This window comes from Heliconius melpomene, chromosome 14 (assembly GCF_056956725.1).
Source record: "Heliconius melpomene rosina isolate 202511_hmr_F chromosome 14, ASM5695672v1, whole genome shotgun sequence".
NCBI classification, from domain to species: domain Eukaryota; kingdom Metazoa; phylum Arthropoda; class Insecta; order Lepidoptera; family Nymphalidae; genus Heliconius; species Heliconius melpomene.
Window position 1 is genome coordinate 5,047,183 of NC_140402.1, and position 15,381 is coordinate 5,062,563.

Here is a 15,381-nt window from a genome sequence, read left to right on the forward strand (position 1 = left end):
AGATATTAGATTTTTAATTATTAATTATCACTTCATATTTAATTATTTAAAAAAAAAATCTTTTTCGCTGCCTCAAAAATATTGTCTTTTGCGCTACGCAACGATAGAAACCACTATCCCGTTCATAACATTCCAGCCCCCAGAATTCTGCGGAAAATGGGGAACGAAGTGTCTTAAGGTTCCCATTGCCTACAAGCTGTGTGCGGGATACTGCGTGAAGCTGAAAAAACACTACATGTAAATGCTAATTTCGATTCTTCACAAGTCTCTTTATACTGACAATCTTTTATTATTTTGTAATTGAATAAATACATTAATTAATTGATTGTATCGATTTTATTGAATTTTAAATGGTCAATTAGCCACACTCCGGTAGTAAAATTTCAATTAATAGAGTCCGGTCACCCTGTTGTGTTATCGGAATATATGTATGTATATTTCTCACATCATATTTACATAGTACAAAATATTACAATTAATATGCAAAGAATTGATTTTAAATCCGCTATATGAGAAATTCTTATTATTATGACGACAATAAAGTTATTGTGCTTTTTTTACTTAATTCATATTTATTAAATATCTTTTTCAAAATATTTGTTCATTATCGTTTTTCTAGAGAAGTTTAGTGATTTCATTGGATTTCAATGGAAGCTTATGATTTTCAATGAAAATATAATCCTACTTTTATTAAACTAAAATACGTTACGTACGTTATTCAAATTAAATAATATTATTTTACCATATTTAGAAATCTCGAAACAAATTAAAATCCATAATACTCTACAATTATAAATACCGAGCGAAGCCGGCGGGCCCTCGACACCCGTGTAATATGGCGACGTGATAATCCCTACCCTGAAACTCTTAGACGTAGAATATCGTATGAGAATGACCATATCGTATAATCTAATAGGATATATCTGACGGAAATCTTTTATAATAATCAGCTTCACGCTCTATCCCTCACAGCAGGGTAGGCAGAGGAAACCTAATGTCAATACATATTAAGTGTTGAGTAGCGGAACTCAACGCCACGCGTTACCAGAACGAAGAGAAAGAAAATGAAAATATTTCCCTTCTTTATATGGGATCCTAACCCACAACCCGTCACGTCTTACAGTCTCACTCTTCTGCTCCCTGCACCACGACTGTCCTGTAAAAATATCTATTATTAATTAACTAATAATTAATATCTTTTCCCAGGTGGTGGGGCGTGAGGACGTGCTGGCGTCCACCGCCGCCCGCGACCTGCACTGTGGCCGGCGCCTCGTGTCGGGCCTGTTTTCGCGACCTCGTCTGCCGCTGGGCTATTCTTACGTGACAAGTGTTCCACGCGGCGCTTGTAGACTGAACGTCTCCGAAATTGTCTCCAGCGAAAACTATATAGGTATGAATTGCACACGTTGTAGAGGAATAGAGGCCAGCAGTGGCACAACGTGTAAACGCGAAAGGTTCAATTCTCACTCAAGGAAATTAAATATTTCCATTTTCCTCCCCCTGATGTCGAGATAAAGCGCGAGGTTAATTCCGAATGGAGTATCTTTACAATGTATATACTCGTACATTGCATAAGACCAAGAGGTTATCAGACAATCATAAATTTTAATCAATATTTCTGTCTTTAATACCTTTTGTTTTCAAATTAAATAAACACACAACCTCCGCTAAACTTGCTATCTCAAATATGTATCTAAGTACGTAGATGGAAATGATAATGTCCTTACAACCAGGTGTGCAGGTAACAAACGGCTGCTCCTTAAATATAGTTCACGATATTCATGTTGAAATATTTCAATGGGTCATTACAAGTTAATGAAGAAAATCGTTATAAATTAGGTCAAATTTAAAGAAATAATTTCATATAGTCGACGTAGCTTTGATTGAACTCGGTCATACCAGTTCAATTGTATATATACTTAGTACTAAATTAGCAATGAGCATCTGCTCTGGGTCCAAGGCCGTAAATAAAGCTTTCGGTCACAATAGTACCAACCAATAGTTATCAATTTTTATTGGAGTTATTTGGTCCTCGAATACTGGGTCAGTCGAGATTTTAATAGAGAGATGAAGAGCACGCCGCGCCGGTGCAAAGATCGATGTCGAATCGATTTATAGAAATTGCAGGCGTGCTGGGTACTGGCAAAACGTTCCAATAGAAGCGCCTACGCTGCAAACTGTGAGATAAATGGAGATAGCCGCCGTTACAATTGGCAAGTAATTATTTGCATGACGCACTGCAAATACTTGAGGTTACCAATTTGCTGGCTGTTCCGTAAACATTGAGATCTATTTTGATATCTTAAGTAATATGTGAATGTGCTTCACAAATATGAAATATTTCAGTTAGAATTTCTAACAATTAAATATTGATTAATATTATTATTGTTAAATTGTTTTAGCACTCAGAGTTTCAAATGGATCCTATATTGTTAATGGTGAATTCGCGGTAAGCGCTCCAGGCACCTACGAGGCAGTTGGTGCTCGGTTCATATACACTCGATCAGCCGGACTCGATACAATATTTGCAATGGGACCCATTCATGAACCTGTCGACATAATGGTAACGCACTAACTGTAATTCCTTATGATAAATATTTATGAAGACAATTATAATATTACTACTTCCTTTTTTTGGTACCAAAACCATGTTTTTCTTATTGATATTTAAATAGAGAAAATTTACAGATCCTCTATACGCAACCAAATCCGAACATAAAATACGAATACCTTACGGATTCATTGCCAGATGAGCCTAGTAATGATATTCCAACTGCGAGTAGTGTTGTAGAACATCATCAAATCCAAAGACATCATAGACATCATAACGCTGAATCGCATACACGAGCATTGGACAAATCTGGACCTTCACTGTCGAAGCAACCAGATTTTAATTCCGGAGAAAGTCAATACCAGGAGAGCAATGTGATTGGAGATAGGAAATTTATGTGGAAGATTTTGTCATATACACAATGTTCGAGGACTTGTGGAGGAGGACTTCAGATTGGAAAGTTTAAGTGTGTTGAAGTCGATGGTAAAGAAGATCGTGAGATATCTCTGGCACATTGTTCTGGGGCTCCTCCTCCATCTCGTCGGAGGAGATGTGGAGTGTCTCCATGTCCACCACGTTGGAGAGCGGCCGCATGGGGACCGTGTCCTGTTTGCGGCCCGGCTCATCGAACAAGAATAGTGGGATGTGTACAGGATCATGCTCGAGGTATCACTAAGGTTAGCAATCTCTCATTAGTAAAAACAAATTATATTTTTTGTATTTATAAAAAAAAATCTGTGTAAATTATTTAATTTTCTTGTTTTGGTTTAATTTTCAGATAAGTGACCAAAAATGTCCTCTTCCTATGCCACCAAGTAAAGAAATTTGTGAGATACCCAACTGTGATGGCACTCGCCAATCGACCGACAACTCTCCGCGTCTTGATTCTCGACGTCAAGTACGACCTAACGACCACATCGACGCTTTCCGAGAAGGACCAGTACTATCGCTCGCTTCTAATGTATCGGACAACGAAATTAGTCCTATTCAAGAAGCAAAATATAGTTACAGTGCTGCTGGAGGATGGTTGTATACAGAATGGTCCCAGGTAAAGATGGTTTTTCTCATCTGTCCCAATTAATATAGGGCTATGTCAATTAAATTATTTTTATTTTATAGTGTGTGGGATGGTGTGTGGGAGGTGGTATACAATCTCGTGGGGTCCGATGTACGGACATCAACGGATGTGCCGCTCACCGCGCGCCTCACTCGTCCCAAGCTTGTTCACCAAAGAAACAATGTGATGCGCAATGGTTTACCGGTATAGTTAAAAATATTTTTTTGACAATTTGTTAATGTAATGTAACTAATGAAAATTGTTGAACGTCGAGACAAATGATTGTATTATTCAAGTAATATTTAGCATTGAAAAGTTCTGAAGTTTCTGTTCTGAGATTTTTTTTCTTAAAAAAATGATGCCTTTAAATAAAATATATTATCATAAACAAGGTATTACTTTAAAAATATAACAACAGGTGAGTGGTCGCCATGTTCCACAAACTGTGGGGGTCGTCAAATTCGAGGAGTCATTTGCATCGGAGGTAATGGAAGACGTTTACGCGATGCATCATGTGCAACTCCTAAGCCGGAATCTGAAAGAGATTGTGGTGGAACCTGTGCACCTTCGTGGTACCTGAGTGACTGGAGTGAAGTGAGTAAACTTAACTCATAATTAAGTTTATTGCAATTGCTATTCTTTCTCTATCTATATGTGTAGATTTCCATCTACACATATAGATCAAAGATTCATTTCCATGAATCTTTGAAATATATGTACGCACAACTTCCGAACGACTGCATAAAATTGGATGTATTTTTTATTGCCAGGACAAAGTTTATGCAATATAAATAAATTGTATTTCTTTTTAAGCCTTCCTTAGGTAGGTTCTCAATTAAAAGTGTAGGGAAAACGTGTTCCAATCCAATCTCTTTCTTCTTATTTTTCTCTATCTCTTTATCAACATCTAGTCCTTGTTTATTCGTCATCAATGATTTTTTTTTATAAAAGATTTTGTTATATCTCCAATAAACATAACATCATCCCCAACCCTACCCTAGTGCTCTGGACCCTGCGAGGCGGGCATCCAAAAGCGCACAGTATGGTGCGCGCGCGGCGGCGCGGAGGCAGCGGGGGGAGCCGCGCGTGACGCCGAGTGCGCGGGGGTGCGGCCCTCCGCCAGGAAGTCCTGCGTGCCCGCCAGATGTACCTCGAAGCCTGTTAAACCACCTGTTAGTGTTTCTGCTGGTAAGTGTGTGTTTGTTTTTGTGTAAAAAGTTTGGTCATTCGATGAATTTTAAGCTGTAAAATTATTTTAAGCTAATAAGATAGAAGAACAGTATATTTTTTTCCAAAATTATCATTTAAATGTAATTTAATGTTATATCAATAACGTCCATAGATAAATTTAATGAGATCTTAATATAGATAATAAACAAACACTTTCATTTTCATAATATTACCATAATTTCAGCAAACGTACCAAAAATTATAGTAATATTGTAAAACCTCGACTTAAAGTTAACGTTGTTACCTTGAATGTATTAAATAGGACAAGGTTACTTATTCTAACTGTATCTCGTAGCTCTTAATTATATTCGCTTTTATGGAATTCTAGGTATCTATTAATTTCTCGGTATCTAGAAAATATAAATATAATTATAATTTTTTTGCAGTTATTAATTCTCACAGCTTGCCTTATACAGTGTGTTCACGTGAAAGTTAGAACTTTTTTCTATTACTTCCAAAACAACGCAACGTCGATGTTTAAAACATTCGTTCTTATTTTACATTTTGCTCCCAAAATGCGACTGCGAAAAGATAAACTTTTAAAATTTTTAACAGGAAATTTAATTTCAACTTGAATACTGCATATTTCAATTTTCACAAATTAATTTTAGGAAATGCTATTGAAATGATTACGAGACTCTTGACACTATTCACTAAAAATGTCTCAAAAAGCTATACGAGAGCATATTTAGGCATGGCCAACCATTTAAAGATAGATGCACTTTTTGAGAGACATATAAGGCTAGGCATATAATTTTTGAGAGACATTTAGGAGAATATAGAAGAGAAAAATAGGAAGTGCTTATTTAAAATCACAAATTCAGAATTTGTATTAGGTACTGCAAAAATGTATTGTTAAATTGTTTGACATTTTATAAATTTCTGTTAATATAGAAAATAGATATAGATAGATAGAAAAACTATATTGTAGACAAAAAAACTATATCAGTAAATAGAGAAGAGGCTAGTCGAGGTTCGATACCCACACGAGGAAATAATACATTATGTTCCGCCTCATCCAACGTAAAGTGGGGAACGGAGTGTTTTAACACTAGTTTCCTCCATCTATCCTGCTATATGCGGGATATAGCGTGAAGCTGAAAAATAATTAGAAATAATATTCGTTGAATTCCCTTAATTTAGATCCGCAGCAGCGAGTCACTCGACACCAGAACCACGATATACAAACCGTTAGGCAGCGTACATTTACCAAAAAAACTATAGCAGTAAATATAGAAGAAGCCAGTCGAGGTTCGATACTCACTCGAGGAAATAATACATGATGTTCCGCCTCATACAACGTAAAGTGGGGAACGGAGTGTTTTAACACTAGTTTCCTCCATCTATCCTGCTATATGCGGGATATAGCGTGAAGCTGAAAAAGAATTATAAATAATATTCGTTGAACTCCTTTAATTTAGATCCGCAGCAGCGAGTCACTCGACACCAGAACCACGATATACAAACCGTTAGGCAGCGTACATTTACCAATGGGAATGGTAAGTTTTATTTTCTTTCTTCTTATGTATTTATTCATATAAAATTCTCATTATTAAAATAAATATAAATTTTTTCTTTTACTTTCAACGAATAGTATATTATTAAGCAAGAAAAAATATAATTATTAACTAGTACTCGTAGTATTATTATTTTATTTAATTCTTTTTGTTAATTTTAAATTAAAAGTTTAATCTCTTTACTTTTCTTTTATTGATTGAATTCAGTAATAAGTAAATGAGGCCTTCATGGTGTAGGGGCACAAGCGTGCTACTATAAATGCGACAGGTTACGTGTTCGAATCCGTCTCAAGGAAATATAGAGTGAAGCTGAAAAAATATATATGTACAATTGTACAGGTTTGTGCGAAGACAAGCTGAGCAACTGCGCTCTGGCGGTGCAGGCGCGCCTCTGCCACTATCATTACTACGGCGACAACTGCTGCCACTCTTGCCACGGACGGTAAACATTTCGATGGTGAGATTTATAACATTTTTCAATTGATTATGCTATATTTTTATTCATACCTGTATTATAAATTCGAAAGTAACTCTGTCTGTCTGTTTGTCTGTCTTTTACGCAATCAGGGCCAAACCGCTAATTTAATTGTGATAAAATATTCACATAGAGATACTTGAGGGTCTCGGGATGAACATAGGATACTTTTTTTTTTCTCATATTTGTAATATTTTCGATATATACCAATATATTAAAATACTTATTAATTTGACATGCAATTTATTCCACCATGTTAATAACAACCGTCGCTATGCGACCGTTGCTAAGCAACGATTTGCAAAGTTTGTTCTTAGAAAACGTCACCCAAAATGAGCTTGCTTAACGCATCTCTGTATTGAAAACTGAAAATAATTTCATAGATATATATAATAAATATTCGTATAGTTCAAGCGGGCGTAGCCGCGTTCGGGTCCACCAGCAGAAATAATATAGGTACTTTTAGTTTCAATTAAGTTATCTCAATTATAATCAAATACAAAATCATTATTTAAAATCAATTATTTTAATAATAAGTCAATAATGCAACTTTTAAAATTTCAGGTACATTTAGAGGAAGAAATTTTTGACTCATAGTATTGTGATACAAATGGACAAAATAGTGAAAATATGAGAACATATTATGCATGGTCTAATATTAAGAAATTATATTGGATTTACTTCTCCATTTTTAGTCTTCTCTATATTAAGAATAATTAAATTTATTTTATTCAATGTAAAATTAACATTATATTAAAATTAAAATTTTTCAATGTTTTAAAACTTCTCCTTCAAAATTGAATGTCGTTCATTTGTATTTCTTTAAGTTAGGAATAGTTTGTGATCTCCAGTGCGGGTGAGTTTTTAAAGGAAAAAAATCTTATTTTTTAAAAAAACATCTACCACTCTACCAAGTCATAGCTTTTGAAAATATTAAAAAAACAAACAAACAAAAATATTTCAATATATAAAATCACATATATTAAATTACTTATGCACCATAATATTGCCTTCATATACTTAAAGAAATTAAAATCGTAATTAACATTAGAGATTCAACAAAAAATGTATTATAATATAAGAATAGTTAGTTAACCATTGAAAACTGTTTCATAGATTAGTCACTATAGAATATCTAGTTTTAGATTTTATAGTATTCCTTTATAAAAAATATATTTAAAAAATTATGTTTCCAATGATAGCTTGGAAACATTACTGTGTTCATTATTTATTGACTCTAAATGTTGAAATAGGTATTTAAGGTAACGTCACACCGAGATTTACGATCGCTGTACTATATTCAATGCCAGTTAGCTATTAAAACATCACCTAGGCCTAGCTTCGACTTTAATTTAATAGCTTATGTTATTTGAATATCAATTTGTTTGTAGCTATTTGACTTTGATAATACGTGGATTGGTCTTATAACACGTGTTATGAAGAAATTGAAACCAGGTGGACCGATGACCTTAAGAAGACAACGGGAATCCGCTGGATTCAAAGGGCGCAGGACCGGACGGAGTGGCGAGAATTAGGGGAGGCCTATGTCCAGCAGTGGACGTTGAAAGGCTGATGAATGGATGGATGGATGAAGAAATTCATTATTATTTATATTTAAATGCATTATTTTAGACCAAAAAATTAAAAAAAATATTTAATTTTGTTAAATTTCTTAAAACAGATTAAGTTCATTTTTGTTCAACTAGATCCAGTCGAGACTTATATAATAATTCTCTGATTATAAGAATTAACTAAATAACATATAAACTACCCATTACTTACTAAGTAAACATTTTTTAATAGATTCATACAAAACATAGTTAGATGAACCCACCTAGGGTTTGAATTTTTAAGGTTAAAATCCCGCTACAATAAAAATTTATATACGTTTCCTAAACAAGTATTTCTCTTTCCTTATGTGACGTTATTTTAAATTATCTATTTTATGTAAATATCTTCTATATTATGTATAGCGCATTTATTTACCGGCTGTAAGTATTTATAATAGATAAAATAAATACATAACTTACTACTGTACTGTACCATCACAATTATTTAAAAATTGTCTTTAATTCTACTAAAGTAACAACTTCTGTCTGTATTAATATCGCGTATAACAACGTACAAAAATAATAAGCTTTAAACACTGATTGTTTTAGTTTTATTTATTCCTTTTTTTTTATTTTCACGAGTAGTTTATTTTAAGATTTTATTCCTATTATTTACATATTTAAGTATGTATGGGGCACAGAAGTGCGGTTGTAAACGCAACGGTTGTGGGTTCATTTATCCCCATCAGGGAAATTATATATTTTATATATTTTTTTCCCTCGCTTTGGTAACAAATCAAAGTACGGCGTTGAGTTACGCCACTCATCACGCAAAGTGGGTATAACACATACGAGGAAAATTTGACAGAATTTGGTAAATAACATTTCCATATAATTTAAACATATTTTATTTACATTCTCAGTACAAAATATTGCATAGATTAAATCATTAAATATAATTAGTCTAAAAATTCTTAATATTACAAATACAATATAAAGAAATAATTAAATATCACACAGTATCATGTAAGCATAATTGCGATTAAATATTTTTTTATACTTTTTTTATTAACTTAGTATTTTATTATGGAGTCACACATTGGAGATTATTTATATCTTTATCTTTTCTTTTTTTTTTAAGATGATTTAATTACTTAAATTTACAAAAAGCTGCATATTTATTTATTGGCTCGGAAAGCGTTTATTATTTACTTATTTAAAAAAAAACAAATGCTAATCGATTATATTCGTAAAATGCATTAATCGAGTGATCGAATCGATTTTTTTTGCTCGATAAGGTTTTTTATCGTAAGTTCACACTTTGCAGGAATCGCAACAATTCTGAATATAATATTTGTAGTGACAGAGTCTCGCTTGCACCGCGAGTGAACAGTTTGGTAGTTTGTCTTCGCAGTCTAGAAATAAAAAAAATATTATTATTATTTATGTGGTTTAAGTTTAATCTGTATTCGGGAGGAAATAGAGAATGGAGTGTATTGACACTGCGTTCCCTCTGCCTACACTAATTCATGTCAATTACAGCGTGAAGTTGATTTATTTACTATTTTATCTGTAAAGCTTATTTAGATATGCTGTCCCGAGGACGTCATACTGTGTCTTACCAAGAAAACATTTACTACAAATGCAAAAAGTTCTTTTAGATGTATTTGAATTACAATAATGACTATCTCTAATCTCTCTATCTCTCTCTCAATCTCAGGTATAAATATAATGAAATGTTTGATAACAAATATCTTACCGTCATCATCTGTGCTAGTAGTTCGTTGTGTGGTAGTTATTGGTGGTTCAGTTGCTGATTTTTGCGATTCTGCAAAATTTATTATCATGAGAAATAGAATAAGTAGTACTTACATATAAGCAAGAAATATTATTAATTATTTTTAACGATTTCTTTTCGTTTATTTAAAGATATTGCATATAGAAAAGAAAAGAACATACTGTCTTGGTAATAGGTTCCTACCCCCCTTAAATCGTTATGCAAAACTAGTCGTTAAGATGAAACAATGTTCTATCAATCGTTCTATGTTCATATATATTTTACAATTATCTCAAGAATATTACAACAGTTCTACTATAGTTCATAAATCACTTGACAATAAGTCTTGGTCCTGGAGAGTTGAAGTAGGTAACTCACCAACAGTAAGGCCTGGTGGTACCACAGGTACCAAGGAAACAGACGTGGTAGTGTTGCAGGAGTCACATGCGCGTGTGGCAGGAGGCGCCGGACTACTGCAGTCGCGGTCGCTGCCCGCAATGCCGGTGTCACGCGTGCACACCACGGTACGGCGTTGTACGCCGCCCGTTGTACAGTTGCCTGTACACTGTGGAATGGGTTGGAGTTTAGTGTTTTTTTTTGTAGTAGTTTAATTAATTTAGAAAAAGTATGATTTTTTTCTTAAACTCAATATAAGTCTGTCGTTTGTGGGTTCGGTTTAGATTCGCGAGAATAAATTAATAGTTATTATTTATTATTTTCATTTTTTCGCTCTAGGCAAAGGCAAAACTCGGCATTGAGGACTCAAAAATTCGGCGGAAAATGTGAGAGTGTCTTAACATTATACATATTTCCTCTGCCTACACTTCTAATTACGAGATACAACTGAAAAAAAGGAATTAAAAATTGAAAATCACGTAGAACAAATTTTTGAAAACTAAATTGTCCCAGATCTAAGCCTCACAACTCACCTGCCCCCACTCACTATAGTACCACAGCGGGCAGTCCCCACCACAGCCCCGCTTCCCCACGGGACGGGGTCCCCGGCAGGCAGAGTCCTTTAGATGTCGTCCGCTACCGCCGATACAGAGCACGCCGCGCACCTGCTTCCCGCCGCATTGTGCTGTGCATTGTGACCATTCTCCTGGTTTTGGAATTTATTTGTTGTTGTTATACTTTTTTTTAGTATCCCGCAAATAGCACGATAGGCTAGCTAAGCTAGTGGTAAGACCCCCCCTCTTTTTGAGGCATTGCGTGTGAGTGGCAGAACTCAACGCTACGCCTTGTTACCAAGAAACAAGGAAAATGAAAATATGTTACAATTTCATCATCCTTGTTCCTTGGATTTCCATTTCATTTTATTATAAATGGAAATATACAAGCATGAAAAATAATTATAAATGATAGCATTAACTAAATCTTACCAGTAAACCAATGTCCATCATGAGGTTCACAAGCCACAGCCGGGGTGCAGGTCCGAGACACTTCGGGGGACCTGTGTAAGCAGCCCGAGGGGTCCGCGCAACGCACCGCGCGCGTCTGCAGGCCGCCGCCCACGCACCATCCTACACACTGGGATATAGTTTTATAGCAGTTAAATAACATTTATAATCGATATGTCTATATTAATACTATAAATCTGAGGAGTTTATTAGGGTAAACGCGATAATCTCAGGAACTATTTCGTCCGAATTGAAAAACAATAATTGTGTTGTGTCAGTCCATTTATTCAGAAAGATTCAAGTGAAATATAAATAAAAGATCTAGCATTAAGGCTCTCCATTCTCTATTTTCTTTCTAACTCTAGAGATATTAAAGAAACGGTGGTGTAATTTATTTCTAAGATGCACTTGGAAATTAACTAACATATTATTACTTATTTAACAAGTGTTACCCAGTCGGCTTAGCTTAGTTATAGAAACTCAAGACCCGGTCATGCGCTTATTTATTATGGAAATACTATGCTACGCTAACAACTGTTAAAGGAATATCTAACGAGACATAGTACCTCTTAGAAACTATATACTATATCCATAGAGTGTTCTTAGCTAAGATTTTCCATGTACGTGTAAAAAACGTAAAAAAAACGTGGTAAAAAAACACACGGCGTTAAGTTCCGCTGCAGATCAGACGAACAGTGGAGGATCAGACGAACAGTGGAGGATGGACATAACAAAAGTTTATCTCTGAAAAAAAAAACATACACTCAAAAAAACTAACCTCAGACCAATCAGTATAAAGCCAGCTGCCCACCGAACTGAAACTGTACTCCGGCCCGATGCCTTCAGACGCGTTCACTGCTACACTGTATACAGGACTGTCTCTAAACGTATCCGTGACTATTCTGGGTTTTGGAACCTCTATACGGCGGGTTGGGGTGCAGTCTGGTATGTTGCATGTGTCGATTGTTGGTGGCTTCGGAGCTGGACATTTTAGGTCACTTATCTAAAAAAATATAAGTTAGTTTAATTTAATTATCAGAAATAGCCGCTCCTCGGAATTAACCCAATAGACCAAACACTATTCTCAATAATACCTTAGTAATACCCCTGGAATGATCCTGCACACAGCCCACTACCCTGGTCCTCGTGGCGCGCCCGCACGCCGGACACGCGGACCAGGCGGCAGCGCGCCAGCGCGGGGCGCACGGGGCGCCCCCGCAGCGACGGCGCTTGCCCGCCGGGGGCGCCCCTGAGCAGTGGACGGGGGATATCTCTCGGTCACCTGTGCTTGTTTGTTCTACGCATCTGTATTTGCCTACCTGGAAAATTTTGTACTAAATTATTGTAGTTCACTTATAGACGAGACATTAAGGTCAATTTGTTTTAATATTACTAATGCTGCTTGAAGCTGAATTAAGATAATTAAAGTTTTCCCATGTAAACGTTTTTTTATAATAATTATGTACCTACTAATAAAATGTTTCGTTTTTTAGTTTTCTAATAACTTTTAATAGTATTTCGCGACTGTTTAAATCATTTAATAGGTAATTAAGCCCATAAAATAATTAATAAAAAAATATTATGAACTGATATTCTAAGTACCTGGATGCCACCTCCACAGCTCCTCGAACATTGAGTATAAGAAAGTATCTTCCATACAAACTTCCTTCCACCGATAACATTTTCTAGACTATTTTCATTAACAATATCTTTCGTTAGTCCCGCTGACTCCGGTCGCTTATGCTGCAAGTGGGAATCGAACCCATGATGACGTCGCGTATGCTTCGGCGGGATCGTAATTTCTGGTAAATTCGTCTTAGTAACTGAATCTACTTCAACTTCACCTGATAAAGATTCAGTAAAATATTCGTACTTTATGCTCGGATTCGGTTGCGTATATAGAATCTGAAAAAAATAATAAGTTATTTTAAATTTAATTTTAGAAATAATAACTAGAATGTTTAAATAAATATTTTATTTTATTACCATAATATCTATATCATAATGCGTCGGGCCCAAAGCAGACACGGAATCCAGGCCTGCTTCTCTCGTGTATACGAATCTAGCTCCAGCCGCTTCGTACGTTCCAGGAGTACTGACTGCGAACTCTCCGTTCATTATGTATGATCCATTTGTTATCTTCAATGCTAAGGAATAATGGAGTAAATAAAAACTTGATTTTAATGTATGAATAATATTTTTGTAATTTTTTAATCGACTATTATTTATATTTTATCATCGATTATATCTCCCATAGAGCTAAGACATAGAGAACCTAGACATAGGGACATAGGTAGACAGAGGGAACCTAGTGATAAGACGCTCCGTTCCACTTTCCGCCGAGTTCTGGACGCATAAACACATCGCCATATAAAATAGAAAATCTCAACACATTTCCATAAACATAAACATAAATTTAAACATTTCAAATTTGAATTAGCAAAACTGACGTTTGTAAAGTTGTACTTGTAGCTGTAAACGGTTCGCAATATTCAAAGCTCGTTAGCGTTCCTCAGGTTTACATGGTGGAGAATTATTACGTGGTACTCCGGCTGGTATCTTATGCATTGACCTCGACCTTTGCCCCTGGTTCGAACAGATCGAGTTAATAAAGCTGGTACTAAATATGCTATTCAATATGGTATTTCTTACTGTGCATGGACTGATATTTAGATTTTATATAATAAAAAGCTATGTTTTTTTAAAATCTGTTGATTATAAGGAATTCAAATATTTTTGTTTGTTTTGCGTTGTATATCCAAAACATACCAGGATAGGCAGGGGGAACTTGGGAGCCTAATGCTAAGACACTTGCATTCTCCATTATCCACCATTCTGGAGGCATTGTGTTTAGTGGCGAACTAAACACCGCGCTTTACCACGTTACCGCGCTATGCTCGCTCTGTGCACTAAATATTAAATATTTCATTTCCTCAAGTGGGAATCGAACACACGACTGACAAAGACTAAACAAACACACACACACACACACAAACACATACATTTATCAAAATCAAACATCAAACAACTAATTGATATCGAATAATGCGGAATCGAATGCAAGGTTAGATAGACGATGTATCGATAATCGCGAAAAGGACAACGCGCGTGGGCGCCCATTGTTGCTTACGAATGATTCACGACCAATCCACAACACTGATTGATAAGTGATTAAACCAGAGGTTCCCAAACTTTTTTCTATTGTAGACCCCTTGTCGTGTTTTTCAGTTTTTATTTACCTTGCTATATACCTTGAAATATTTAAATTTCTAACAGTAGTGCAGTAGTTTCTAACATTTTATTTATATTTAAACTTTTAAAAACAAGTGTCCAATTGTGTTAGAATGGGTTGACTCACATATAAAAACCTCCGAGTTCGAGAAACAGTTTGAGACTGATGATATTTATTTTATTAATATTATATTTTTAAACAATTTTTAATATCAAATAGTACTTTTCTTTTGCAATTTCTTGTCATTGACCCTCATTTTCATTTCATGGACCCCTAATTTCGCCCACATAGACTCCTTGCAGTTCTGTATCGACCCCTGAGTGCCAACATAGACCACATTGGGAATCACTGGACTAAACTAACGTTCGCGGCCCATTTGCCGTCATCAAAGGACCATTGAAGAACAGAATGGACCGACGCGAATGTGGACTGTCGAGCTGAAATCATCAGTCACTATAATGATGTTTTCAACAGATCGAATTGAATAAGTGTTGAAGTTACGAGTGTTGTGTATTTTTTTATTATTTGATTGTTTTTTTTATAGGATGTAGTTTGTAAAATGCATAAGGAAAGATATAGTTAGAACTATAAT

The 15,381-nt window shown here is 35.2% G+C and overlaps 2 protein-coding genes across 2 annotated transcripts in view; one reads left to right on the forward strand and one right to left on the reverse strand.

The window, feature by feature from the left end:
* LOC146532077 (ADAMTS-like protein 4) overlaps positions 1-8,980 on the forward strand; it is a 106,147-nt gene extending 97,167 nt beyond the window's left edge. Inside the window, exons 8-17 of the mRNA XM_085197338.1 lie at positions 1,207-1,390; positions 2,403-2,563; positions 2,689-3,228; positions 3,330-3,599; positions 3,671-3,812; positions 4,027-4,202; positions 4,610-4,796; positions 6,260-6,337; positions 6,695-6,812; positions 7,395-8,980. Of these exons, the coding sequence (XP_085053464.1) occupies positions 1,207-1,390; positions 2,403-2,563; positions 2,689-3,228; positions 3,330-3,599; positions 3,671-3,812; positions 4,027-4,202; positions 4,610-4,796; positions 6,260-6,337; positions 6,695-6,801 (1,845 nt within the window). The 3' untranslated portion in view covers positions 6,802-6,812; positions 7,395-8,980. The remainder of the gene's footprint in view (positions 1-1,206; positions 1,391-2,402; positions 2,564-2,688; positions 3,229-3,329; positions 3,600-3,670; positions 3,813-4,026; positions 4,203-4,609; positions 4,797-6,259; positions 6,338-6,694; positions 6,813-7,394) is intronic.
* Positions 8,981-9,272: 292 nt separating this feature from the next.
* The window catches only part of LOC146532078 (thrombospondin type-1 domain-containing protein 4-like), a 72,834-nt gene continuing 66,725 nt past the window's right edge, over positions 9,273-15,381 (reverse strand). The window contains exons 9-17 of the mRNA XM_085197044.1: positions 13,544-13,704; positions 13,160-13,462; positions 12,652-12,876; positions 12,336-12,560; positions 11,540-11,687; positions 11,087-11,259; positions 10,536-10,722; positions 10,140-10,208; positions 9,273-9,795 (exon numbers count right to left, since the gene is read on the reverse strand). Of these exons, the coding sequence (XP_085053170.1) occupies positions 9,695-9,795; positions 10,140-10,208; positions 10,536-10,722; positions 11,087-11,259; positions 11,540-11,687; positions 12,336-12,560; positions 12,652-12,876; positions 13,160-13,462; positions 13,544-13,704 (1,592 nt within the window). The 3' untranslated portion in view covers positions 9,273-9,694. The remainder of the gene's footprint in view (positions 9,796-10,139; positions 10,209-10,535; positions 10,723-11,086; positions 11,260-11,539; positions 11,688-12,335; positions 12,561-12,651; positions 12,877-13,159; positions 13,463-13,543; positions 13,705-15,381) is intronic.